At 59.3% G+C, this 25,092-nt stretch overlaps 1 protein-coding gene and 1 non-coding gene across 5 annotated transcripts in view; both read right to left on the bottom strand.

Moving 5' to 3' along the window:
* COL27A1 (collagen type XXVII alpha 1 chain) overlaps positions 1–25,092 on the bottom strand; it is a 130,274-nt gene that overhangs the window by 76,136 nt on the left and 29,046 nt on the right. For 3 of the 4 annotated variants that reach the window (XM_051842706.2, XM_051842708.2, XM_051842719.2), the window contains exons 6-12: positions 21,018–21,071; positions 19,926–19,979; positions 12,295–12,339; positions 11,645–11,698; positions 11,216–11,260; positions 8,896–8,949; positions 7,654–7,698 (exon numbers count right to left, since the gene is read on the bottom strand). In XM_051842706.2, the coding sequence (XP_051698666.1) occupies positions 7,654–7,698; positions 8,896–8,949; positions 11,216–11,260; positions 11,645–11,698; positions 12,295–12,339; positions 19,926–19,979; positions 21,018–21,071 (351 nt within the window). The remainder of the gene's footprint in view (positions 1–7,653; positions 7,699–8,895; positions 8,950–11,215; positions 11,261–11,644; positions 11,699–12,294; positions 12,340–19,925; positions 19,980–21,017; positions 21,072–25,092) is intronic. The other variant, XM_051842716.2, reaches the window with a different exon arrangement.
* MIR455 (microRNA mir-455) lies at positions 9,107–9,164 on the bottom strand. Its single transcript, NR_162651.1, has one exon. It is a non-coding gene; the product is annotated as a microRNA mir-455 (primary transcript).

Raw genomic sequence — 25,092 nt, 5'->3', positions numbered from 1 at the left:
CCGCTGGCCAACATCACAAGCAGCACCTGCACAGGTGAGCTTCCTCGGCTCAGAGAGGCGGAGCTGCCGGGCTCCTCAGCCCCTGCCTGATCCCACTGCCCGCTCTCTGGGGAGCGCACAGCTGGGAAAACATCAGCTACGGGGCCGCCTCCAGGCCTGGGGAGGATGCCAGTCCTACTTCAAAAGGAGAAGAAAGTCCTCAAGTCCAGAGTATGGGGAAACCTCCTCTCCTCCCCTCCGTGGACTCAAACCATTGTTTTTCCAGGGAAATCTAATAAAAGACAAAGCACGTGTCTTCCCGACCAAGTGGATGCCTGAGCTGCCTCCCCAGTGCCAAGGCCTCTTGGAGGTCATCACCGCTGTGGTTTCTAACACCACAGGGGGAACCCAGGGGGTGGATTAAGCCCAAAAGACCAAACCTGCAAACAAAACTCACACCCACAACCAATCGCCTGCCCCCTTCAAATCCCTCCTCTGTCAGGAAAGCATGGAGTCTCCTCCTGGGCCTTGTTGTGCTCCAAGTATGAGGTGTCCCTCTCTCTTGGATGAGAAGAGCAGGGCTTGGCATTCACCACCCAGAAGGCATGGCTGCACTCAGACACCAGAGGAGGACATGAGGACACGACACTGAGGTTCCAACCAAGCTGGGTCAGGCAACCTGTCACTTGCCTTCAACAGCAACCCTCAGGAGAAAAAGGTTCTTGGTCCTATTTAACAGATGGGGAAACAGAGGCTCAGACAGGAAACACCACTTGGCCCAGGCCATAAGCAGAGCTCCACCTCTCTGGACTGTCAGATTCTTGCGAGCTGTGCATGGGCAGAGCCTCGCATACAAAAGCTGCTGGAAGGTGTGTGCTGTGGGGGGCAGGGAGGCGCAGGTGTCTGTGTGGGTGGGCGCCCAGCTCTAGGCCATGCCTTTGCAGGGGCACATCTGACCCCACCCAAGCCTCTTTTCCTCACATCCTTGGGGTCACCTCCTGGAAAATGCCAGCCTCACCCCAACGTAACCCCTCTTGGCCATGCTTGAAGGGAGAGCTGGCTCACCTGCTGGGGCAGAAGACAGGGGCATTCTGGGGAGGCCTTGAGTTCCCACCTCTGGCCTCGGCAGGACAGGGAGGGGATCCGAGGGGTGTTGTTCTGCAGGGACTCGAGATGTCCCTTCTCTGTTCTCCAAGACCAGTGTGTGGAACTGCCTGGAGAGGGCCCTGGCTATCCTGCCACCTGGCTGCATGGCCCGGGCGGCCCCTCCTTGGCCATGTCCCTCTCAGGTCAGGGGTGACAGCTACACAAGGCCCAGGAGAGGGGAGACTCCTCCCCTAGGTACAGGAATGCCAGCCACTCAGCCTGGGCTCTGGGACCTCGCCAGCGGCCCCGTCTCAGCACCCGTCCTGCAACATTCAACAGGTCCACATCTAGCGGCCACCTGACCCGGATCCAGTCCCAGGGGTGTGCATCCTGAGACTGCTCCAGGCAGGCTCAAGGCTCAAGGGTCCCTCTATGATCCAGCGGCCCAGCCCAGGCCCCATCTCAGCCCTGGCTCCATCACTTGCAGGCCTCTCCGAGTCTCAGTTTTGTCTGCTATACAATGGGCCGAGATGTTGAGGGTGAGCCCTGCAGCCAGGATTAGGCTCAGTAACAGAGACACCTAGGGAGACCCTGCCAGCAGGATTTTGAGCCAAAATCCCATGGGAGTCGCTTCTGCAGACAAGACAAAGCCTGAGGACAGGCAGTGGGTGACGCCGGTGGGAGACAACAGACAGCGACGTGGGGTGGGCTCCCGGCAGCCCCGTGAGACAGGGGCTGTTACCGGCTCCCTTTTACAGATGAGGAAAGTACGAGCTGGAGAGGTTAGGAAGTGTGTCCAAAGTTACACAGCTATGAAAGAGCAAGGCTGGGACTTGAACTTGACTCTGGGGCTACGGCTGTGAATGGAGCAGGCCTGTGGCCTCTCCAAGGCCTCTCCGGGGCAGGATGGATACTGACTCTGCTGGGGCGTGCTGGCTGAGGCTGCCTCCTGCCTCGGTCTTCACTCTTCCTTCCTACAAAGGGTCCAGCAGCGGCCGCTAGGAACCTGGGGTACGTCATCAGGAGCACGGAAAGAAAGCACTTTCACAGCACTGGAACAAATCCTGGATTGAAACCACCAGACGGTCCCAGATGGAAAGACCCTGGATGTTCTTGAACTTCAGCTGCTCGCTGCACCAGTGGGGAGACTGAGGCCCAGTCCCCCCACTCTCATGTAGAAGATCCCATGTCCAGCGGTCACCAAGACCCCTCAAAGCTTGGCCCTCTGGATCTCAGACAGGCGGCCTCTGAGCTGGGCAGGCAGCTCCCATGTCCACCCTGTCTGCTTCCCTTTCTGGCTGCGTCTGTTCGCGCCAGGCAACCACATGGCCTGCACACCCAGCCTGGCCAGCGGCAGGGACGGTCCTCTGCAGGCCTGAGCTCTGGCTGCAACAGCCTGGCTCCAGGCCCAAGGAAGGAGCCTGGCTCCCTGCCGAGCCCCCGCCACGTGGTTTGTGCACTTCCCCAGGTCGGGCCCCTCTGGGGAACTGGACGCTTCGTACTTGGAGCACAACAAGGCCCAGGAGGAGACTCCACACTCTTGCGGGCCTGCAACTCGGAGGAACAGAGGTGAGGACGGGGACAGTCCTCATCACCATATCCAAAGCTGGAGGCCAAGGGCTGCCGAGACCTCCGGCCATCTCGGCCCCTCCCCCGCCTCTGGGCAGGGTCCACCCCAGCTGTCTGCTCCGGAGGGTGGGCTGTGGGGGCAGGAAGCACGGAGCATCCATGATCCAAAGGGAAGCTGAGGCCTCTAAGGCTTGGCTCGCTGGCCTACAGAACAGTTAGCCCCACCCTCCTCTGCAGGCAGGGCGGGGCAGGGGAAAAGGGGAGGTGTTTACCATCCCTAAGGCGCCCTAGGCTCCATAGGGTTTGTGCCCACTCTCAGACTACCTCAGCTCTTCAAGGAGGAGGAGGAGCCAGAGGAGGGGGCAACCTCAGCGAGGCATACATTCCGTCAAGTCCTGGAGCTCCTCCCACGTGCATCCTTCACTCTGCCCTTGTAGCAGCCTGCATTCTTTCCAGAGGGGTGTGCACACCAGGTGTGCGGTCCCACAGCACCCAGCACGCTGAAGTCTGCTAGGAAAGGCAGCCAAGCCACGTCACCTCTGGAAAGACGAGGACACAGGCAGGCAGCACTGTCCCCAGGATCCCAGGTTGCCAACAGCCCTGGGAAGGCTCCGGCTCACGTCTGGGTCACTGGGCACCACACTTCTGGCACAGAGCATCACCCTAATCTGTCTGGGCCTCAGCTTCCACACTCGAAATCTGAGCTTTCAGTCCCTGGGATCCCTGCTCCGCACAAACCGGGAAGCAGAAATGGCCCTGAGCTTGAAGCTGAAATGCACAGTGTTAGAAGCCCTGGACCAGGCCGGCGCCGCAGCTCAACAGGCTAATCCTCTGCCTGTGGCGCCGGCACACCGGGTTCTAGTCCCGGTCGGGGCGCCGGATTCTGTCCTGGTTGCCCCTCTTCCAGGCCAGCTCTCTGCTGTGGCCCGGGAGTGCAGTGGAGGATGGCCCAGGTGCTTGGGCCCTGCACCCCATGGGAGACCAGGAGAAGCACCTGGCTCCTGGCTTCAGATCAGTGCAGTGTGCCGGCTGCAGCACGCCGGCTGCAGCAGCCATTGGAGGGTGAACCAAAGGTAAAGGAAGACCTGTCTCTCTCTCTCTCACTGTCCACTCTGCCTGTCAAAAAAAAAAAAAAAAAAAAAAGCCCTGGGCCACTCCAGGCAATGGTCCCTGAGCCACACATGAGGCCGCTGGAACTGGGGCTGGGTCCTCTCAGCTCTAAGCTTTCGGGTCTGTTTTCCTGATGCACAGCAAAGAGCTGTCTGTTGGCAGAGCTGGCCAGGGGCCAGGAGAGGCCAGGAGGGCAGGCAGCAGGCCGGTGGCGAATTCCGAGTGTGGGAGACAAGAAGACTCGCAGTGGGCAGTACCTTGCCAGCCCCTGGGAGAGACCCTGGCTGGGAGGCGTGGCTCAGCCTCCCGCTGGCAGCCACGCCCCACAAAAGCCAGGCCCAGCCAGGAGACACCTCTTCCACGGCAGCCAAGCTGCTAACACCTTCACCCTCTGCAGAAAACCACCGTGCATTCGCCTTCAAGCAGGAGTTGCAGGAGGGGAGGAGGCCTGGGTTCCAATCCTGGCCCTGCCACTGGCTCGCTGTCTGACCGCGGGCAAGTCACTTGCCTTCTCTGAGCTACATCTGCTTATCTGTCTGACCAGGCTACCACTAAGATTCCTACAGCTCCACTGTGCTTCAACCTCTGTTGTCTTTCTCAGCTCCCTACAGCACAAGACCCCCACACACCCTCCTTGAGGGTCAGCAGCAGGGGGACCCCATGCAAGGGCCCCAGGGTTGGCCACAGCCACAGACAAACCATCCCCAGCCCCACGAGAGACACAGTCCACCACGGTCACTCTGCTGACACTGCCTAGAAACAGGCTGACCTGGAGCTGGGACGAGGAGGGACAACCACTTAAGGCAGGCGCTCTCCACCCCCGGGCCCCTGGCAGATGACGAAGCTGGCAGCACTGGCTACAGACAACCCTGCAGACAGTGCAGGGGCTGTGGGGGCCCAGGGACAGGCAGACCTGGAGGCCCAGCAGAGGGACAGAGCTGATAGGCTGCCTATTACATGCATATTAAATCATATCTGATTAGCTCTTGCCAACTTGCTGGCCACGGCGGCTGGATCAGAGTCAAGGCTGCTTCCAAGGCTCTCGCGAGCATTGCAGGGGCCCTGGGGCAGTTTGGCTGAGAAGGGCATTTTCTGCTGCCTGTGACTGGCACCCTGGTGCCGGGGCAAACCCCTGTTCTGGAGGCCAGGGCTGATCTTATGAAGCGAAAGGGAAGGAGGCAGGAGACAGGGAGGCTGGGGAAGGATCAGTAATGGGGTTCTGGGATCCCTGCTCCCATGCCAAGGCCATGGAGGTGCTCTGGACAGACACCTTTGGTCTGAGCCTCTGCTCCCTCACCTGGGGAACAGAGACAGTGAACCTTGCCTTGGCTCAGTGGAAGAATCCTTTGTGGTTCAAACACCATGCACAGCAAGGCCTCAGTAAGCAGTGCTCTGTCCATTTAAGGGGGACGTGGAGTCATAAGCACACTCGGTGGATGGCTTATTATTTATCCAGTGTCCACCTTAACACTTAGCTCCCTGACATCAGAGATTTGTGTCTGGTCTATAGTGCAACCCAAAGCGCATGGCACACGGTAAACCTCTGAGGACTGAGACACTTGCGGGTGCCCTTGGGTCACGCCCAGGCAGCTGTATGGTGCCGAGCGCCTCATACTGGGGGCTGCCTCTGCGACCCTGAACAGGGAGGCTTTCAGCTCCAGGAAGAAACCAAGAAGGTGCAGGGAGGTGGCTGCTGCTGGGAGAGCAGAGGAGGAGATAGGAGGAGATGGGAGGGCACGGCTGCAGCAGGTGCCTCTGCGGGTCAGGGCAGGGGGAGCCGTGACGTGCCCTCATGCACTGATCTTGCGTCTTCTGCGGCCAGAACACTCTGCACGGCTGTGCTCTGGGGCAGACATGGACAGCTGCAGCCGCCTCCTGATCCAGTTCTGACCCTCAGCCACTATTGACCTTGGCCCAGACACTCACCTCTCTGAGGTCCGATCTCATCAAGGGCCAGAGCCCGGCCCCCTGTGAAGTTCCCAAGATGAAGTCTGAACAAATCCCCCCCCACCCCGCCCCAGGCGGCTGGGAGGCAGGCCTGGGTGACGAGGCCGGGTGCAGCTAGAGACTCTAAGGCAACCACCCCCGCCCCATGCAACTTCCACAGTGGGAAACCAGGCCCAGAGAAGGTCACGCCATTGGCCCAGAGTCACACGACACACAGTCCCCCTCGGCCACCCAGGAAAGAAAGCCTGCTACTGCTTACTCAGCTCTCGCTATGTGCACAACGATCCCGTGAGCTAGAACGACCGTCCTCATTTCCCACATGAAAACGCTACATTCCAAAAGGCGTGAGCCCAGGGCCTTTGCACCTGCTCTTACCTCGACCTGGAATAGCCTTCCCTAGAAAGTCACACGGCTCCCACCCTCACTACTCAGATGTCTCTTAACTTAGGATGCTTCCCAGCACAACTTAGCCAGCCGCCCATACCTCAAGGACTCGGGTGCCCACTCCCAGCCTCAGCAGTCAGCACTACCTGACCCTCATTTAATCACACCTTCTTTTCCCCACTCAATGACTGCGTGTCTGTCCATCTGCCCCAGGAGAGTGGGCCAAGCGCTGCAGCAGGCCCTCAAGAGACCACACAGAGCCCCAAGTCTGAGGGTGGGGACCTCTCTGTTAGCTCCCTGAGGCCACAACCTGGGTTCTGCTTTTCTATGCACCCCCTGCTGAGCCTGCAAAGGGCCTGGCCTCACACGTGGTCACAGGGAGTATGTGCACTGCTCAGCCCAGGAGGGGTTGGGACCTTTAAGGGGTGGGGCCTGGCAGGAGCAGAGCCCGCTACCCTGGGCCGGGGGGGGGGGGGGGGGGCAGGCAGGGCTCTGGCTTCCTCGCTCACTGGCTCCCCAGCCCATCTCTCCCATGCGCACCATCACCTGTAAGGCTCCGCCCAGAACGCAGCCAGGGCCAGCATCAGGCCTCAAAGCTCCACAACCATGAGCCAAGCAAACCTCCTGGCTTTATATGGCACCCAGTCTCAGGGATTTTGTCACGGTGGAAGACAGCCCCAGATGCTCCCCCACCACAGAGCCACAGGCCACGCCCTCGCCGGCTCCTGGAGCCCTCTCATTCTGCCTCCACCCCTACAGGGCCTTGTGCATCAGCCACAGCCTGGGCAGGCCCAGCCCCAGGGCTGCCACGCTGAACCCACTGGGCAGCTGCGGATGGGGGCTGGGTCCAGGAGAGAGGCCTCAGTGACAGTCCTGGGCCCGCCTCAGCCTGGCAGAGGCGGCCTGGACATGTGGCTCTGCCTCTTGGGCCTCAGTTTCCCCTTCTGAATAAAGACATAATGGGAATGGCCTCTTCCAGGTGAAGACTCTGGGGACCCTAGTTCTGCAACATCCCACCAGCTGGGGACCCCGAGGAGCTGTGTCACCAGCTCAGAGACCCCGGGGACAAAAACGCCCTGACTGGGCAACCTGATGCCGCCGATCCCTAGTGGCCACTTAGTGAGTGCCCCGACAAGAGGAAAACCCTCTTCCTACCATGAGGACACAGGCAGAGACAAGGCTGGGGACCCTCCTGGAGCCTCTCCTGCTACGGACCTGGCCACACAGCCCTGTCCTCAGGCCTCATGAGTGCATGAGCAGAACTGGACAGGGTCGAGGGGCCCCAGGACAGCATGGACGCTGTGTGTTCTCTGAGAAGGGAGCACATCCCCAGCCCAGCCCAAGCCCCTGGACACAAACACGCTGGACAGAAGCCCCCAGACCCAGCGCTGGCCCCAGGGAGAGAGAAGCCACCTGTGGGAGCCCCAGTCCCCACTCAGTGGCAGCAGGACATCCAAAGCAGAGAAATGGGCCAGCAGAGCAGTGGAAGATGCCAGCCGCAGGTGGGTGAGGGCAGCGTGGCCAGTGGGAGGGCGGTTCACCCATAGAGTCTACATAATAGACACGGAAAATCTTTACCGGCCTACCCATCTTGCCCCTCTTGCCAGGAACGCCAGGTAGGCCCTGTAGGGGGAGAGACAAGGGAAAGGTTAGGATGGACCCTGGGAAGGGACAGCCAGAGCCACCCCAAGGCAGCCCCAAAGGTGCCTGCAGGAGGAAGTCCCACAGGGCTTGGAACCTATGCCACATACACAGTGGCACCAGTTACATGCACACAGTATAGCCGGCCCTTGCACTCTGTAGGGTTGGGGGCTGCACAGAACTATGCTGGGGAAATAAAAGCCCCATCCCTGCTCCTGGTTTTCAGCAGGTGCTTAATAAGTGCTCCTCCCACTTTCCTGAGATTTCCCATCCTCAACTTATTGATAAGATTACAACTGAGTTCCCAAATTCGGTTTCAGGCATGGAAGGGGCTGGGAGGAGGACGGTCTCTACGCCACTGGCCAGGGGCTTCTAACAGACATCAACCCTGGGCACAAGGTCTGTGGGCACCCCTGCCCATCCCTAAGCTAGACTCAGTCCCGTGCCCAGACAGCTGCTTCCATGCCAGAGACCAGGTGCCCACTCCAGCCTCCCCTTCCCCTGGTCCCCGACACCCGCCCTCCAGCTCCAATACCCGCAGCCAGTGGCAGCTGCCTCCAGCCTGGCCTTGGGCGCCAGTGACAATGGTCACAGGGGCCTCCTGCCCACAACCCTCCGCGCCCAGCCGTGTCCACTGGAGTAGACAGAGATCTGTCCGACACGAGGGGCAGCAGGTGCTTCTCTAACAGGCAGATGGGGCTATTTCTGGCTCTGTAGGTCCTAGCAGTCTCCGTGGCTCTACCCAACTCTGCAATGCAGCCCCAGGCAACAGCCAACAGAGCAGCCCAGGCGAGTTCAGAAAACTGTACAGGAACCGGGCAGCAGCAGGCTGCAGCAGGCCCTCAGGCCATTGTCTCTGGAATACATCAGACCCCTGATCTGGAATGTGGGGGCCAGTCCCAGGTGCCCATATAACCCTACCCCCCAGTCCCCTCTAACTCAGTGCTTTGAGCTGACAGGTGAACTTGCCAAGTTACCAGACGTCCCTGACTTTGCACATGCTGTTCCCTGTGCCTGGAAAACACCTGCCCTGACTCGTCCCCTTAGCAGATTCCTACCCAACCCAAGGCCACCTCCTGCAGGAGGGGTTCCGTGACTTCTCTGGGCAGGCACCAGCAGGCTCTGCTTTGCCTGAGCAGGGGATGGCTGGAGAGGTGGGGACAGAAGACACAAACTTACCCGCTCTCCATCAGACCCTGGCAGGCCGAAGAGCCCTGGGAGTCCAATGTAGCCCTAGGAAAGAGCAGAAGCGAGATCAGGAAGGTCAAGAGGCAGGGCGTGGCCAACCCGGCACATCCCAGCCCCGCCCCCACCCCTGTCCTCCCACGCCCGGCTCCTCTTCCTCGCAGTGGCAGTGGTGGCTCCTCGATGACATAGGCCTTGAGGCAAGTGTATATGCCCATGGACTGCATGGTGCTGGCTTCCACGATGTAGTCCAAAGGCACATACCCTCACGCCAGGGAAGGGCACGGGCGCCTGCCCCGTGCCAGGGCTCCAGGACCTGCAGGAGGAAGCTCGCGGCTGGGTTAGAAGCTAGCAGGGCTCCCAGTCCTACCCACGCCCAGAGATGCTCGTGGGTGCCCGTGGCTCCTGCAGCAACTCCTCTCAGGCCTCCACATGCCTGCAGCCTGGCCTGTGTGTCCATTACTAGTGTGTTAAACCTTTCTGAAGACCCCACAGATCGGCTGTCGTCCTGTTCGCTGGACACACAAGGAAAGTGAGGCTCGGGAGCTAAATCAACTCAGTGAGTCAGTGGTGGGGCTGGCAGCGCCCTGAGCAAAGTTCTGACAGCCGACACGGAGGCCTGGATGCTCCTCCAGCCCAGGACCCTCGCCTAGAACGGGTCTGACTTCCTGCTACCCAGCCCTCATTCACTCTGTTCCCTCCAGCAGGCCTGGGCCTCCCAGCACTCTGGCCTCAGAGCCGGCTCTCCTGCCTCCTGTACTGCCAACGCATCCCTGAGGGCCCAAGCCAGGGCCACCCCCAACTCTGGCACCCCACTTGCACCTCACTTTGCAGCTCCCAGCACTTTCCCCATCTGCTCCAGTTGTCTTCATTATTTGTGCCCACGTTTCATGTCCCCCATTAGCAAGGGCAGGGACACAGCCCAGGGCTGCTCCTACTATCAGCATGCTCTTGCTGTTTGTGAACGAGTTTCCTAACAACTCGAACAAAAGCTAACAGTTATCGGGCACCAACTATGTGCTAGGCCCAGCACTCTGCGTTCTTCGCCTGCATCCAAGCATTTCCTGCCTCCTTACATGGCCCTAGGAAGAAGCCATGAGGAGCCAGCACCCTGTAGATGTGAGAATGTTCAGGCCCAGAGAGGTGAGGTGACTTGCCTAGGGTCACACAGCTGGAATGCAGTAGAACTGGCATTTGAGCTCTGGGCCCACTTTGCTACGCTGCCTCCTGCAGTCAAGCAAACAATGGGGGCTCACAAACACTTCCCCCTCCCTTGAAGGCATCCAGTGCAATTAACACCCACAAGCTCTGGATAACACTGAGTGACCCTTCAGTGAAGGACTTATACCACATGTAGGTAAGAGAAGGAGCTCCCAGCACTGGTAAGTGGCAGGCAGATTTCAAAGCCAACCATTCTGGTGTTCTATGAGGCTGGGGTGGACGCGGCTTAGAAGGGCAGCTGGAGAGCCCCCGCTCACCAGCCTGCCCGGGGCCCTGGGACCTGTAGGAGTCAGGGGAGCCACGGCCACACAGGCCTCTCCCTCCAGGCAGCCTGATGATGCTGCCAGCCAGGCAAACACCAAGAACACAGATGTCACTGGCATGTTCTGTCCTCCCGTGCAGGGGCCTGGGGTTGGGCTGAGCTCACAGGAACAGTTGGACAAAGGGAGGGGGCCCAGCACCCTGGACAGGGGCTCGGCAGGCCCCACACAGCACAATGACTTTCTGGGGATCGGGCCCATCCACTACTCACCCATCTCCCAGCCATGCCTCAAACTGCCAGCCTGCCTGGGGGGTCAGAGCTATGCCCCCGCCTTAGATCCCTGGCATCCCTATAATCACACTAGAGGTAAGATGGGACCTCACTCCCATTTTACAGATAGGCAAACCAAGGCCCAGGGTGTGTTCCATGGGAATCTCTATGGAAGGGGAGATCCAGCAGCTCCAGCAGCCTCCAGGCCTGGCCAGTCTGCACCTACCAGGCACCAGTGTCCTCCAGAGGTTACCCATTCAGTTGGGAGCAGGCAGGAGGCAGAGCAGGTGGGAGGCATCTAAGGATCACAGGCAACTGAAGTGGCCTGGCTCTGGCTTCTGGGCCACTTGCAGGCTGGCCCGGGGCACACAGCAAGCAAGTGCTCAACTGCTGCTGGAAACCACGTGGATTGACCTGGCCCCCTGTTCTCTAGGGAGCACTCAGGCAGGGGCCCCAGCCCCAGTCCCTCCATAGAGCCCTGATTTCCCATCAAGCCCACAAGAGGGATCCGCAATGCTCACCCAGGCCCCACCTGTGAGGCCCTGACCAAGGACCACTTACCCGACTGCCTTTGGGGCCAGGGTCTCCTACTGGTCCGGGGAGTCCCTGGAACACAGAGGAGAGCAGGGCAAAGACATATGGAGACAGTCTACCTGCTGCCCACAGCCCTGCCCAGTCCTGGTTCCTTTGGGCCTCAGCTATTCCCTCTGTAGAGTGGGTGTGGGGTAGAATGGGTCAGGCCCAGCCCTGACAGCCCCAGGGAGGGAGGAGCCCAAGTCCCTGCACCCCCCAGCAGGACCCCTCCTGAGCATCCTGCACTGCTGCCTGCAGAGAGGCTGCAGGGCTCCAGCCCCTGGATGCCCTCTCCTGGAAGCCCACCCAGCAGTGCCGCTCCTTGGCTCCCGGCCCGCCACCTCCCTCTGCCTGGGGCACCCATGGCCATCTCCATTTCACCATGGCCACGGAGCTTCCAGAAGCCATATACTGCACCTGCCTGCCAGGGTAACCTTTGGCCCCTGGGCTGCCCTCAGGTCCCGGCTGCCCCTGCAAAGCAACAGAGAGAACCGTGAGGAAAGGAGAGACCCTGCCCGGCTGCAGCCTTGTGGTGGAGGGGGGCTGGGAGCGGGCAGTGGGGCTGACAATGGACAAAGGAGCGGCAGGAATGTGAGATGAAACAGAAGGAAAGGGAGGCCAGGGGCCTGCAGGGCTCCCAAGCCCACCCTTCTGTGGAACCGGTCAGACCAGCTTGGAGGGACAAAACCCCCTCTGCCTGCAGCCGGGGACTAAGAAAGCACTGAGGAGGCCTGGCCGGCGCTCCCACGCTGGCACGGCCACTGTTTAACTTGGGCCAGGGCAGCCCAAATTCCTGCAAACCCCGCGGCGGCGTGGATAATATCCCCTAACATTGCCCAGAACAGGCCAGCCATTCATGGCTCCAACCGGAGTGGAGAGGCTCGTGCCAACCCTGGGCCGGCATGGACTCTGCTCTCCCAGGCAAATGTGGCTGGAGGAGAGGTGGGGCAGGCTGGGGGGCAGCAGGACATGCAGCCCAACCACCTGGCTCCAGGGTTTGCTGCAGCCAGGAGACCAGAGAGCCACAGGGGCTAGAGGTGGGCAGAGCCGGCAGGGCTGGGCCTCACCTGTTCTCCAGGGTGCCCCGCTGGTCCAGGATAGCCCTTGTAGCCCTGTAGGGGGGAGAAGGCGCATGAGGCAGGGAAGACACCAGGGGTTGTGTGGACAGCTACAGGGGCCCAGGCTCCCTGCCTGCCTCGGTCAGCACTGGGCGCACCATGCCTGGGACACAGACCCTGCTTCGCAGCCACTCCCCAGCTGCACACAGTGTTGAGCTCAGCAGATTCCGCAACTTCATCTCTGCTCTCAGTGGCTCTTGGGCCAGAAGAAGTCACAGGGCCAGCAGCTCCCGGCAGCGTCTGCGAGCTGCCCTGGGCTCCAGCGACATTGACCAAGCGGTGCTGGGTCCCAACCACTGCTTCTGAAGCCAGAGGGTTGGGGAGACCATCAGAAGCAGGTGTGGACAGAGGGGACCAGCCCAGCACCCTGTGATGCTGGGACTCTCTCCCCTTTGACTGCACACACACTGCCTGCATGTGTCTCCTCCCGCCTGCTGGCCCTGGATCCTATGCCAGGGAGGAAGAGGCCACCCAGCTGCCCGACTGAGATGCTCTGGCAATGCCCCAGTACAAACCTTGACCTCTGTCCTGATGGCCCAATTATCACAGCATGTCCAGGCCAGCGCCCCGGGTCAAGCTGTGTGTGTGTGCCTCTGGGCCACACAGGGGGCCACCACCGGGCCATTTTATAAGCCTTAGGAGTTCTCTGGGGGAGACCCCAGACTCCAAGCTTCTGCCAGCTTAAGGCTGCTGGGAAAGTAAGACTAAGCAAGGGCTTCCACTTCCGACGGGGAAGACTACACCCATCCCCGTTAGACGCCCTTATCCAGGGAGCTCCGGCCTTGGTTTAGACATGGCCCTGCCCTACTGTGCAACTTTGGGTGGGTTACTGCCCTTCTCTGGACCTCAGATGGGGGAGTTAAAACTCTGAGTCTCCTTCAGCTCTGTCATTTTAGAATAATAGGGTCCTCAGACTGCTCCAGAGGCCAAAACAGACACACACACACACACACACACACACACACACACAGGTCTGGAGATGCACTGAGGACTCCTGAACCCACACACACCCACAGACTCCCTGCATGCGCCGCTGCTCCCCCAGGGCACTGCGGGGGTAGCAGATGAGCTCATCCGGCCAGACGAGGTAGAGGGGACTCTCACCTCCACTGCATGGAGGAGAAAACTGGGTCTCAGGGAGCAGAAGCCACCTGCGCCGAATCCCGTCACTAAGGAGCAGTAGGCACCCAGCTGCCAGACCTCTTTGACACCTGAGGCCACATGGGGTGCCTTGCAAACTCCCCAGATGCGTCCTGTTCATGCACCTGCACCAAGGCACACAGGAACACACACATACACACACACACACACACACACAGCGCCCCGCCAACTCCCCAATTATCCACAACCGAGTCGGTTGGATGAAGAGGTCTGAGGCGTTTAACAAGCATTCTTTCTGCACCCACGCACGCGTGCCCAGTGACACCATCACTCTCACATCCTGGAGCCTATGAGACAGAGGCAACACGGCCAAGGAAGCATCTTCTAGCTGGGGCTCGGCCCATAGCCAGCGGCGAGTGGTGAGGGCTCGGTTTTCACACTGGGCTGGATTCCCGGGCTGCTCCCCAACTGGGTGCCTGGGGGACCTGGCGCCAATGACTTCACCTCTCTGAGCCATGTTTTCCTCAACTGTACAATGGGTATGTAAGGGCTGGAGTGTGCATTCCACGCTGTCACGTGCATAAACCACTTAGCGCAGTCTCTGGCATTGGCTCTAAGGCCCTGCAGAGACTGCTCTTAGCACCGTCATCCTCACTGCTCATCCATCCATTCAGCCAGCACCGTTCCAGGCACAGGACAGACAGAGGCGCCAACAGCATCCTTTGCCATAATGGAGTTTACATTCTTATTAAGGAGCTATAAAAGCCAAAGAAATATAACCATAACACCTGGTGGGGTAAAGGGGGCCAAGGAAGAATTGAATGAGTGTGGAGTTCCAGGGATACAAGAGGAGAAGGTTCTGGAGACTGGGCACACAACCAGGCGAATGTGTCTAATAGCATGGACCTGCTCGCCTACAAAAGGTGAAGATGGCCAACTGGATGTCCTGTATTTTTTACCACAAAGAGAACAATTAAGAAAGAGAAGCAGCAGCTGGTAGTGACCAGAAGGCTGAAGCAAGGTCAGCCAAGTGAGGCAAGGGGCAGGGCAGCACGGGGGAGGCAGCGGGGAGGGCCCCTCTGGAGAGGCCCCAGGTGGCACGGGAGGCAGTGCAAAGGCCCTGAGGGAGGGAGGCCCGGGTGGGTTTGTGAGCACAAGGTCCGAGGGACAGAAACAGCATGGGTGAGGGTCCTAGGAGCAGCAGGAGTGAGAGCAGCTGCTGGGGAGACCATGGGAAGCCCATGGGGACGTGGGGCAGGGTCCTCCCCAGGCGCAGTGCCTCTCACCACCTCTGCCAGCACTCTCCACGTGGAGCTGCCAGAGGAGGCCCACGCAGAGGCTGCTCCCAGCCGAGACCTGAACCGAGCCTGGCCCTCCTGGCTGTGCGACTTGGCATGGCCGGGCGCCCTCTTGGAACCTCTCTCTGCCATCCCGTGCCTGAGCTAATGGAGTCACAGGGGGCAAGGACCCCAGAGAGCCCCAAGAGCAGAGCCCGGGGGCTTCCTCTGCAGCCTCAGAGAAACCTGCTGAAACGCAGTTCTGCAGGCCCTCCCTCTGCAGGAGGTAGAGGCGCCCAGGGGAACCCAGGACGCAGCTAAGGACACAAACACTCGCGGACAGCCCTAGGCCATCTCCGCACCCACGCCTTGATGCACCAGCTCATCAACTTCCCTGGGAGGAAGGACTCACCATGCACATCTGCCCATTGAGGAAATGGAGGCTCAGAGAGTTAAGGAGATTTTCCTGAGGCCACACAGCTTCCCAGGACCAGAGCCAGGCTTGTGACTCCAGTCTCTATGTCCCTAACCACAGAATCACTGAGGCCTGAGGCCTGCCCAAGAGAGCCACAGGGCCACCCACAGAGAGGCTCCTTAGAGACCCACTTCCCTGGGACAGCCGCTCTTGGATCGTCACCGTGTCACCGGGGCAGAGGGCAGTCACAGACTGGGAGCACATGAGTCGGAAGCAGCCTAAGCCTTCAGTTGGATGACATGCTTTCTCACTGGACAGACTGAGAGGCGAGGGCCAGAGAGGGTCTTGCTCAAAGTTACTGAGCCAGTTTGGACCCCAGACTCATTGGGCTGGGTTTCATCCACAAGACCACAATTCTGAGCTGGCATTGTGGTGCTGTGGGTTAAGCCACCACCTGCAAAGCCGGCATCCCATAGGAGCACTGACTTGACTCCTGGCTGCTCTACTTCTGATTCAGCTCCCTACTAATGCACCTGGGAAGGCAGCAGAAGACAGCCCAAGTGCTTGGGCCCTTGCCACCCACACAGAAGACTTGGATGGAGTTCTTGCCCCTGGCTTCAGCTTGGCCCAGTCCCAGATGCTGTGGTCATTTGGGGAGTAAACCAGCAGATGGAAGACCTCTCTCTGCCTTTTAAACAAATAAACTAAATATTTTTAAAAAAGACCACAATCCCAAAGTCTCTCCCTATCGGTGGGCCCTGAAGGGCCTTGAACATGGCCTTGAACTCTGCAGTGCCTGCAAGCTGGTGGAGCACAACAGTGACTGAGCAAGGCCAAGGCGGGGGTGGGGGCAAGAGGTGCTTATGTGCCCTGAAGCACCTTCATGGTGTTTACCACTAGGGGCCAAGAAACAGCTTCAAATGACAGGGCCTGGAAAATCAAAGACACTGTCTTCCCCAGGGCCCCGCAATTAGGAGGCAGGCACTGACCACAAGGTGGACTCCCAGGCAGTGGTTTCCCAGCTAGCGAGGGGGCCGGCTGGTGCTGGTGGGGGGTGCTGGGAACCCCCGTGTGCGCTGGGGGCCTCTGGCCGCCCAGCAGGCGGGTCTCCACAGGACCTGTGTTTATAACAGCACTCGGGCTGTATTTTGGTTTGGGAGCCAGATTAATCATTGCTTACAATGCGCGCGGGGAAACCAGACATCACCTCACTGCTGCTGCAGACGGTCGCCCCGGCCGGCTATCGGGCTTGGAGCAGCAGGGGAGGGGTCCTGGGAACCAGCCTGGGGGAGGCCCTGGCCCTCCTTGGCCTGACACGGAACTCTGCCCACTGCTTAACACTCCAGTCCTCGCGCTGAACTCACCTGCCGCCCTGGGCAGTCAGCAGGACAGAAAGAACGGAAGAGGACACCACTCGTGCCACAGTCCTGGGCAAGTCCCTGTGTCCCTCTGTGCCTCAGTTTCCCCAGCTAGCCTCTCCACGGATACAGTACGGGGACTCTGAAACCCGTGGCTGGTCTACACACAGCCAGGTGCCCCTCACCTAATTCCGCTCACGGGTCCTTGAGACAGGTGGGGCAGGAAGGTATAGTTTCTGTGTGGCTCTTCATTCATTCATTCATTCATTCAGTTATTCACTCACCCCACAGATGTCTGCTGAACCCTGACAATGACTAGGGCCCCGTGTCAGGAGCCAGGGATACACCAGTGAACAGAGCAAACTCTTTCTGCCTTATAGAAGGAAGCACAGCCATTAGATGCAGGCTAAGGGGAATGAATAAGAGCCGGGTGCGAGGAGCGGGTGCTTCCACTGGGAGGCTGCTCTGGAAACCGAGGCTTGAAGGAGGAGCTGGGGCTGTACAGGACACATGGGATGCAATAGGACAGATGCCAGCGACCCTGGGTACAGAAGCCACAGCAGCAGGGGGTTTTCTCTGGAACGTGGCTCTCCAGCCTTGCTAACTGCTCCCTACTGGACAAACCCGCCCAGCTGGGGGGGGGGGGGTGGAGTGTGGCCTGGTGTCCAGCAAGGGGACACCAGAGAAGCTGCTGCTTCTCCATGGTCCTCACGATCACGCATGCACTCATGCATCAATCATTCATGCAACAAATGCACGTGAATTCCCTGCCGTGCACCAGCCCCCTGCTGCGTGCTCGGGACATGACAGCTCCTTTGAGCCCTCAACTGTGACCGAGGTCACTTGTGCCAGGCTCCCCCAGCAGGAGAGGGACGGAGCTGGGGCTCTGGATGGTCTGCTCTGAGCCTTTCCCCAGCAGGGAGTATGGGAAGGGCCGGCAGGCTAAACCCTCTTGGGAAAGAGACTCTGGACTCCATGAGCCCTTACTTGTTGAAGGGCCTGAGGCCAGGGACCTGCCTGAGTGGCTCCTGGTTGCCTGCAGGTGACAATCACAGCTGCTGATGGCTGGGCCCCTCTCTTAGGCCAACCAAACCCGAATCTTGGTGGTGAGGACCCCACTCTCCGGTCAGTTCTAACGTGCAGCAGGGCTGGGAGCACCCCTGTGGACTGCACCCCTGGAGGTTCCCCAGTGATCTCACTTGTCCTTTAATACCTCAGCCAGCACAGGGCCTGGCACCTCAGTGCCTATTTGCAGAACGACTGGAAAACTGAATGCCTGAGTGAGTGAACTAATGAGACCTCTTTGGGCCTCAGCTTTCTCAGCTGTAGAATGGGCACAGACTGCCCTACTCCCAGAGGCTACTGTGAACCAAAAGAGAAACCTCCCTGCCGCCTCTCATTTGCCAAGAGCCCTCCCTCTCCCCTGCCTGCTTTGCCCCCAGCCCCAGCCTTCTCCATCCTCTGCCATGCCACACAAGGATGCCGGCTCAGTGAGGGGCCAGGGATTTTTGTCTCTGTTCAGCTCCATGGCTGGCACACAGTAGGCACTGAACATACGCTTGTTGAGTAACAAAACACACAGGATGACTGGGATCATTTTGGAATGGCCTCAAAACTCAACCCTCTGGTGTGCAAAGGGGCTGCCAACCTCCCTGTTCTCTCAGGCATGTCCCTGCCCCCTTGAGGACCCTTACGGAGATGACACAGAAAGGCCACACTGGGGGACCAGGGCAAAGCAGCCACTGGTGTCACCAAAGACGCTGAGGGGAGGAGACACTCTTACAGGGCTGCCCACCCATCGTCTCTTCCCGGACCCCCCACCGGCAGGGGGCCCCTGCCTTGGATCTGAGTTTCCCCGTGCACCCCCTGTGAGGGGCCACACGAGCTGGCCACAGACCAAATTCCTTCACGGAGTGAATGACTTGGCTGCGCTGCAAGCTGTTGCTTAACTTAGCAAAGCTGCCTCTCCCTGCTCGGCTCCGCTGGGCTGAGGGCTGTCGGCCTCCCTGGACATCTGCTGCGTGCAGGGAGACCCGGAACCCCAGGCAGGAGCCAGGCCCAGGCCAAGTCTCCCATCTCCCGCTACCTCCACTGGACTCCCAGCCCCATGCCGAACGAGACCACCACTGGCTGCTTTATGAGCCAGGTCTGGAAGGAGCCTTTTCCACTCACACCTCATCCATCAGCGAGGGCTGGGGCCTGCAGGGAAAGCGAGGGGGAGAGGGAGTGCCTGAGCATGCCCGGAGCCAGGAAGACCACGTTTCCAGCTCTCACACAGCCGGGCCTCTGAGCACTGAGGCGTGGCCTGCTCACGCTACAGAGGGAGGAGGGGAAGTAGAGGGTGTGGGCACATGGTCCTGCTGGTCCCCCTGAGCCACGGGGACCCGCGGAGCGAGGGCAGGATGGAGCCCGGAAACACCAGAGCTGTCCAGATGAGAGCCAGATGGCCCAGAGAGGGGGCAGCTGTGGCCACAGCTGGGAGCCAGGGCGGAAGCTTAGGACGTGGCCCTGGCCCGTGTATCTACTGGATGACCCATCAACAAGGGGAGTCATGCCTGTGAGGCCTTCCTGTTTCCTGGACACCTGCTACGTGCAAGGCCCCTGCTAGGCTCAACAGGGAGAGCAGGGGACCAGGATTTCACACCCTGGCTGGCGAGGCGAGACTCAGGGCTGAAAACAACTAAGCTAAGCTGACCTAAGTGGCCTGAGGCCTGGGAGCTCCCTGAGGGCTTCCTGGAGTAGGTACAAGTAGAGTAGAATCTTGAGGGATGGGAGACCCTGGCTGGAGAAGTCGGAGAGGAAGGAGTCCAGGGGGTACTGCAGGCTGTGGACCCACACAGAAGGGCCAGGAGTGTGCCACGAAGGTGGCCTTTACAGAGTCCCCTCGGCCATCCACAGGGACGGACCCTGCACTCAGAAAGGATTCCAACTGAGGGGAGGAGTGGCCCTAGCACCCACTCCCTCAACCTCTGGGACCCAGGCCTGACTCCTGGGTCATCCAGCCCCAGGCTGTGGGGGATCAGCGACAGGGGGTCATCTCCCCATTTCACACAGGAGGAGGCTGAGGCTCAGAGATGGATGCCCAGGGCCACTCGGCCAGCGGGCAGCACAGCCGGGACTGACACGGGGTCCTCCCAGCTCGGCAGCAAGAGCTTTTGCAGCCGCACACACGCCCTTGGGGTCAGCCTCCAGGAGCAGCTGGGCCCCCAAGAGGAAGTCGAGCAAACCAAAGGCTGCTTCTTATCGCACCTCATTGACCATGGAAGGCCAAGGTCACCTCGCTCCCTCCTGCCCCTACGCCCTGGGCCTCAGGGGACTGGCCTGGGTAGGGCCAGGGAACGACAGGTGAGTTCACAGCTCCACAGCCTCAACACCTGCAGTGCAGGAAGCCCCGACCGGGCAAGGCCAGGTGCCAAAGCCAAGGTGTACCTTGCGTCCCAGAGGTCCTGGATTCCCGACGAGCCCAGGCAAGCCCACGTCACCCTGCAAGACACAAGCGGGGAGGCTGAGGATGGCAGCAGGGGCAGAAGCCCTGCTTAGGCCGCACAAGTGACCCCACATGGGCCTCAGAGGAGACCCAGGAGCCACCCGGTGGAGTGAGAGCAGAAGTCACGCAGGGTCCCCAGCCCACTCCCAGGCTTGTGCAGAGGCATCCACGTGGAGAACAGGTTCCCATACTGAAGCTGAGCCTGACAGCCATACAGCGGTGCTGTGCCAATCAGTGCTCCCTCTGCTCCCGCTGCTGGCCAGGGCCACCAGCCTGGGTCACCCAGTGCGTGTTTGCAGTGAGAACACGAAGCGGTGAGCTCCTGGTGTCTTTGGGAAGTCCCGGGCAGTAGCCACGTGCTCGTGCGCTGGCATGGGACCCGAGAAGAGCAGCGTGTTCTCTGTACTGGGGGGCTCTTTGGCCATGGCCAGAGGGAGGCCAGACAGCCCGAGTGAGATGCCGGGTGACCTCATGTGGGGTGCTGGGCTCCCCTCTCCCCACCCACTCCCCAGCGCCCTTGCTCCATGTACTGGGTAGACGCATCATGAATGGATGGAGTCCTTTAGCCGAAGTGTCTTCTCTTTGGTGGACGAGGTTTCTGCTGGGCCCTGCATCACCAGCCCATTCCCATCCCCCCCTCGACATAGCCATGGTATTGCTGCTGCAATTAACCACTACAGGGGGACCTGCTGGAAGCCCCCTGAGCCCAGGCTACCAAGAAACTTCTGGATGCTCCCGGTCAACAAGCAGGCCCCACAGGAACTCTCGCAGTGCGTTCAGCAGAAGGACAACACTCAAGGTATGTGTTGGAGACCGCATCGCCAGCGGGTGTGCTGGCTGCACCCCAGGAAGAAGGCAGCTTTGATGACCGTGGCTTTGGGGCTGGGCGAGCCCAAAGGGCTTCAAGGGGCAGGTCAAAGCACACCCTGACCTCTCCAAACACCCCCTGGGCCAGGGCAGCCGGCCACAGCCTGTGCCACGTTCTCTGCCCTCCACGCCCCCTCTTCCCTGTACACTGGGGCCCTGGAACCTACCTTGGCCCCATCATGGGCCTTTCCTGGTGACAGCCCCGGGTCCCCTTTCTGTCCCTGAAACAAAAACAATTCCACTTTGGCCACCACGTCACCTAGAGCCGATGTCTCCCCACAGCCTCTGCAGGAAGCCCTACTCCCCAACTAAGTGCCTTCCCACCCGTCCCCACTCACACCTGCCATCATCACTCCCATCCTCTGACACCTGCCATGGCTCCGCAATGACCACATGACGACAAGGTCCAAACCCCTCCTTCTGGTGTGTCCCACCTCTTCTGCTACCTGGCCCCGGCCATCCTGTCCTGACTTTGCTCTCCTGCAACAGCCAAACCCACACAGAGGGTCCCCGACTCTGTCCCCAGACCCAGGCCAGCCACTTCTGCACGTCCAGCGGCCAGTCCTCAGCTTGGGTCACCATCCCCAGCTAGAAAATCATGCCCAGCCATCATTAGTCAAGCCCTAAACAGGTGCTGCCCACCAGGAGAGCTCTGGGCCTGGCCCACAGGTGAGCAGTTCTCGCCTGCGCGTGTGGCTGGGACTGGCTCCTCGCAGGCAGCTTCTGAGAGGGGCATCTGAAAGCTCACTGAGCCCTTCCGGCTTTCAGAGCACGGATGGCCACCCCTTGCTCTCTCATTACCTGAGGCCACAGCAGGTGGCGGTGTCGCTTGCCTGCCGCTTTCCCACAAGTGGCTGATGACACGGGCCAGGGAAGTGTGATGACCCTCCTGATTCACTGGGGGAAACTAGGCAGGGGCCAGGAAAGGAGCTAAGGCCCCAAGATGAAGCCCTGAACTTCTACCTTTCAGACTTGGGTTCCAGGAATCCTGAGACCCGAGGGGTTGAAACATGCAGTGTAACCGGGCACAGGCAAGCACTCCCCGTCCAGCATGTGGGAGGGGCCCCTGTGAGCTGGGACTGCAGCCACATCTCCCCCAGGGCTGGGGCGCTCTGCAGGCCAAAACTGCCTGAGTTACTGAAGAAGTAGCCCGTTGGAAAGTCGGTCCACCCCGATGTCACCTCCTAAGAGCTCTTAATCCCTGTTTCCGTCCCTCCCGTCCCTGCCTCAGTGGGGTTCAAAGTCAGAAGTCCTGGGGTGCCACGGACTCTCAGTGGGACCTCTCTCTCTCTCTCTCTGTCTCTCGGAGCCTCTGTTTCCTCACTTCTAAAATGGGGTGCAGATGTGTGAGCACCCACACAACCACACACACACACCACACACACATACACACACACACACACACACACACACGCTGGTTCCCCAGGCTGCTAGGCACTGGGACAATGGCTGTGATACAGGCAGGGGGCTGGTGTGGCCCAGCTGGAACGAATTCCCAGTGGGTTCTTCTTTTCATCAGAACTTGGCCCTTCCGAACCCTGACGTGGCCACTCTGCTCCTGAAATCAGTGCCTCTGGAGCCGGACAGAGCGAGGAGAGGGAAAGGAACGCCCTTTCGCTGCCCACCTGCTACGCACAGGTACCACGCTAGGGGCGCTCTCTGCACCAGTTCCTGTAGTCCTCACATCACCCACCTGTGCCTATGCAGGACAGGACTGGGGCTCTGGGAAGCTGCAGTCCCAGCCTGGGCTGACCTGGCAGGTCAGGGGCAGATAGGTCCCCTGGCTCTCATTTGCAAATGGGGAGCCTGGTTACTTCTCCCAAGGCTCTAGGCCCCAGCAGGCCAGCCCTTCCTCAGTGGGCCCCCCAGAACTCCAGCCAGTGTACCTGGGCTCCCCAGGTCACTTCTGCAGGGGCTGCCTCTGGGCCCTACCTGGCAACGCAGCTGCCCCTCGCCGCCACTCTCTCACCCACACTGTTCACGAGTCCAGCTCCATGCCTTTTATGTCCATGGCGCAAGACCAGGCCCAGGGCTACCGAGAATTCCAATGGCCAAAAAAGGACAGCAGCTTCTCCTCACCACCCTGGCCCACCTCGGTCAGCAGCTGCAGGAGGAGCTGGGCTCAGGCAGCTTGCAGGGGTGGCTCTTGGTGCCTCCCACTCTGTGATTTTACACAAAGGCAAAACCGAGTCCCAAAGAGATGACAGATTTGCTCCCTTGCCCAGGTCCTTTTCTTTCCCAGGGGCATTTTAGGAATTTATGGGTTTCTCTCTGCATTCTCACCAGCCAGCCCAGTGCTCTGAACACAAACCCTGCCCAAGCATACCACCAATGGGGACAGCATTGATCAAACAGCTACTACAAGCCAAGTTCCAGGATGAACACAGGAAGACCAGGGCAGAGGCCGAGACAGGCCTACGTCTACGGGGAATTTCTGAAGGAGAAATCAGTGTTACTCATTTAATCCTTCACGTCCAAGAGTTGGCAACCATCACTAACCCTGTCTTGCAGAAGAGGAAGTGAAGGCATAGCAAGGATCAGTCACCTGTCCAGGATCAGGCAGGCAGCCTGGGTCCTGAGCCCAAGATCCTGACATTGCAACACACCCTGGAGTGACAGCACAGGGCAGGAGGCGGCGGGGAGAGCCTTCCCCAGATGGAGGGCAGACCCATGGAGCAGTGACAGTGACGTGGAGGCTCGAGGTACTCCTGTCCCGGTGAAGGGACGACTTCCGGGATGGAGAAGACTGTCTGTCTCCCTAGCCAGACCCCTGCAAACTCCCCCAGGAGTGATACAAGGAAGACACTTATACCGTGGCCAGGACAAGAATCTGGTCGCCAACCAACGAGCTCGTGTGGCTGTGAGCAAACCACTGCCCTTCTCTGAGTGGGGAAGGGCGGGTGCTGCCTGGAGCAGCCAGTGGGCTGCGACGGGAGGAGACAGGTGGGCAGACCCGTTCCACATCCTAAGTGCGGAGAGCGCAGCAGGAATAGAACTGTGCTGAGCTGCTTTCCTGCACGCAGGGTTGAAAGGAGGAGGAGAGAGGGCGCTCCAGGTGCTGGAGGCCCAGAGAGCTGCTGAGACGGAGGAGGAGCAGACCGCAGAGGACGGGGCGTTCTGGGCTGCATGCCTCCTACCCCCGTCATCGCTGGCCTCGAACACACAGCAGGGCCTGGTCTCCAGGAAGCCTGACATACTCAGAGCTCACAAGTGAGCGAACAGAGCCTTGAGAGCCCTCGGGAGGGCCGGGATGGGGTCAGATCCGGCCCCAGAATGTCTTCCGAAGAGCTGCTGGATTCCCTCTATCACTGTGACTGTTTCACGGGTTTAGAGCTGCTGGCCAAAGCAATAAGGCAGGAAACATAAATAGGAACCGCTAACCTTTGAGGGAAAGGAGGCACAAGGAAGCCTTTCTTGGCAAATAATATGAGTGCCAGAGCATAGACAATCCAGGAAACTAACTGAAATACTATTAGAACGAATAAGATAACTCAGGAAGGGGGAAAGTTATAAATTAATCACAGAAAGCACAGAAATACAAAACTCAATAGCTGAGAGCCAGCAAGGAAACATAAGGGGGGAAGAATATTCGATTCCCGACAGCAACAAAAATATCAAATTTCTGAGTATGAGCTTAATAAGGAACATGCAGGGCTTATGCAATAAAACCTATAAAAGGTTTACTAAGGTAACATTCAAAAACTCAACCAAATGGGAAGACTTGCTCTTTGTAGACAGGAAAATGTAATGTTTTAAAGATACGAATTCTTCACAAATTTGTATCTACATTTAATACAATTCCAATAAAAATCTCAAGAGGTTTTTTTTTTTTTTTCCTTAAAGGAAATTGGTAAGATGGCAATAAAGTTCATTTGATGGAAAAAAACAGCCAGAAATATTTTAAAAGAAGAGGGGAGGGGAGACAAGGAAAGTAAAAGCCACATAAAAGAGAACTTTACTAGAATGCAGATCTACAGCAGAGCAATGAGACACGATGGAATGGCTTGACACAGACCCTGCTCTGCCACATGACAGTCACTGGGGGAAAGGTTGCTTAATAACTGGCTAACTCCCTGGGGTGGGAGGGAATAGTGCTAGCGCCTACTTCATACCCCCGAACCCCAATCAAGATTCATTTCAGATGGTTTAAAATTGCCAAGGGTGCGGATGGTGTTGTGGCAAAGCAAGTAAGCCGCCACCTGCGATGCTGGACCTCATCCTGGAGCACAGGTTCGGGTCCCC

The sequence above is a fragment of the Oryctolagus cuniculus genome, chromosome 1 (assembly GCF_964237555.1).
Source record: "Oryctolagus cuniculus chromosome 1, mOryCun1.1, whole genome shotgun sequence".
NCBI classification, from domain to species: Eukaryota; Metazoa; Chordata; class Mammalia; order Lagomorpha; family Leporidae; genus Oryctolagus; species Oryctolagus cuniculus.
This window is presented reverse-complemented; position numbering and strand designations above follow the sequence as displayed.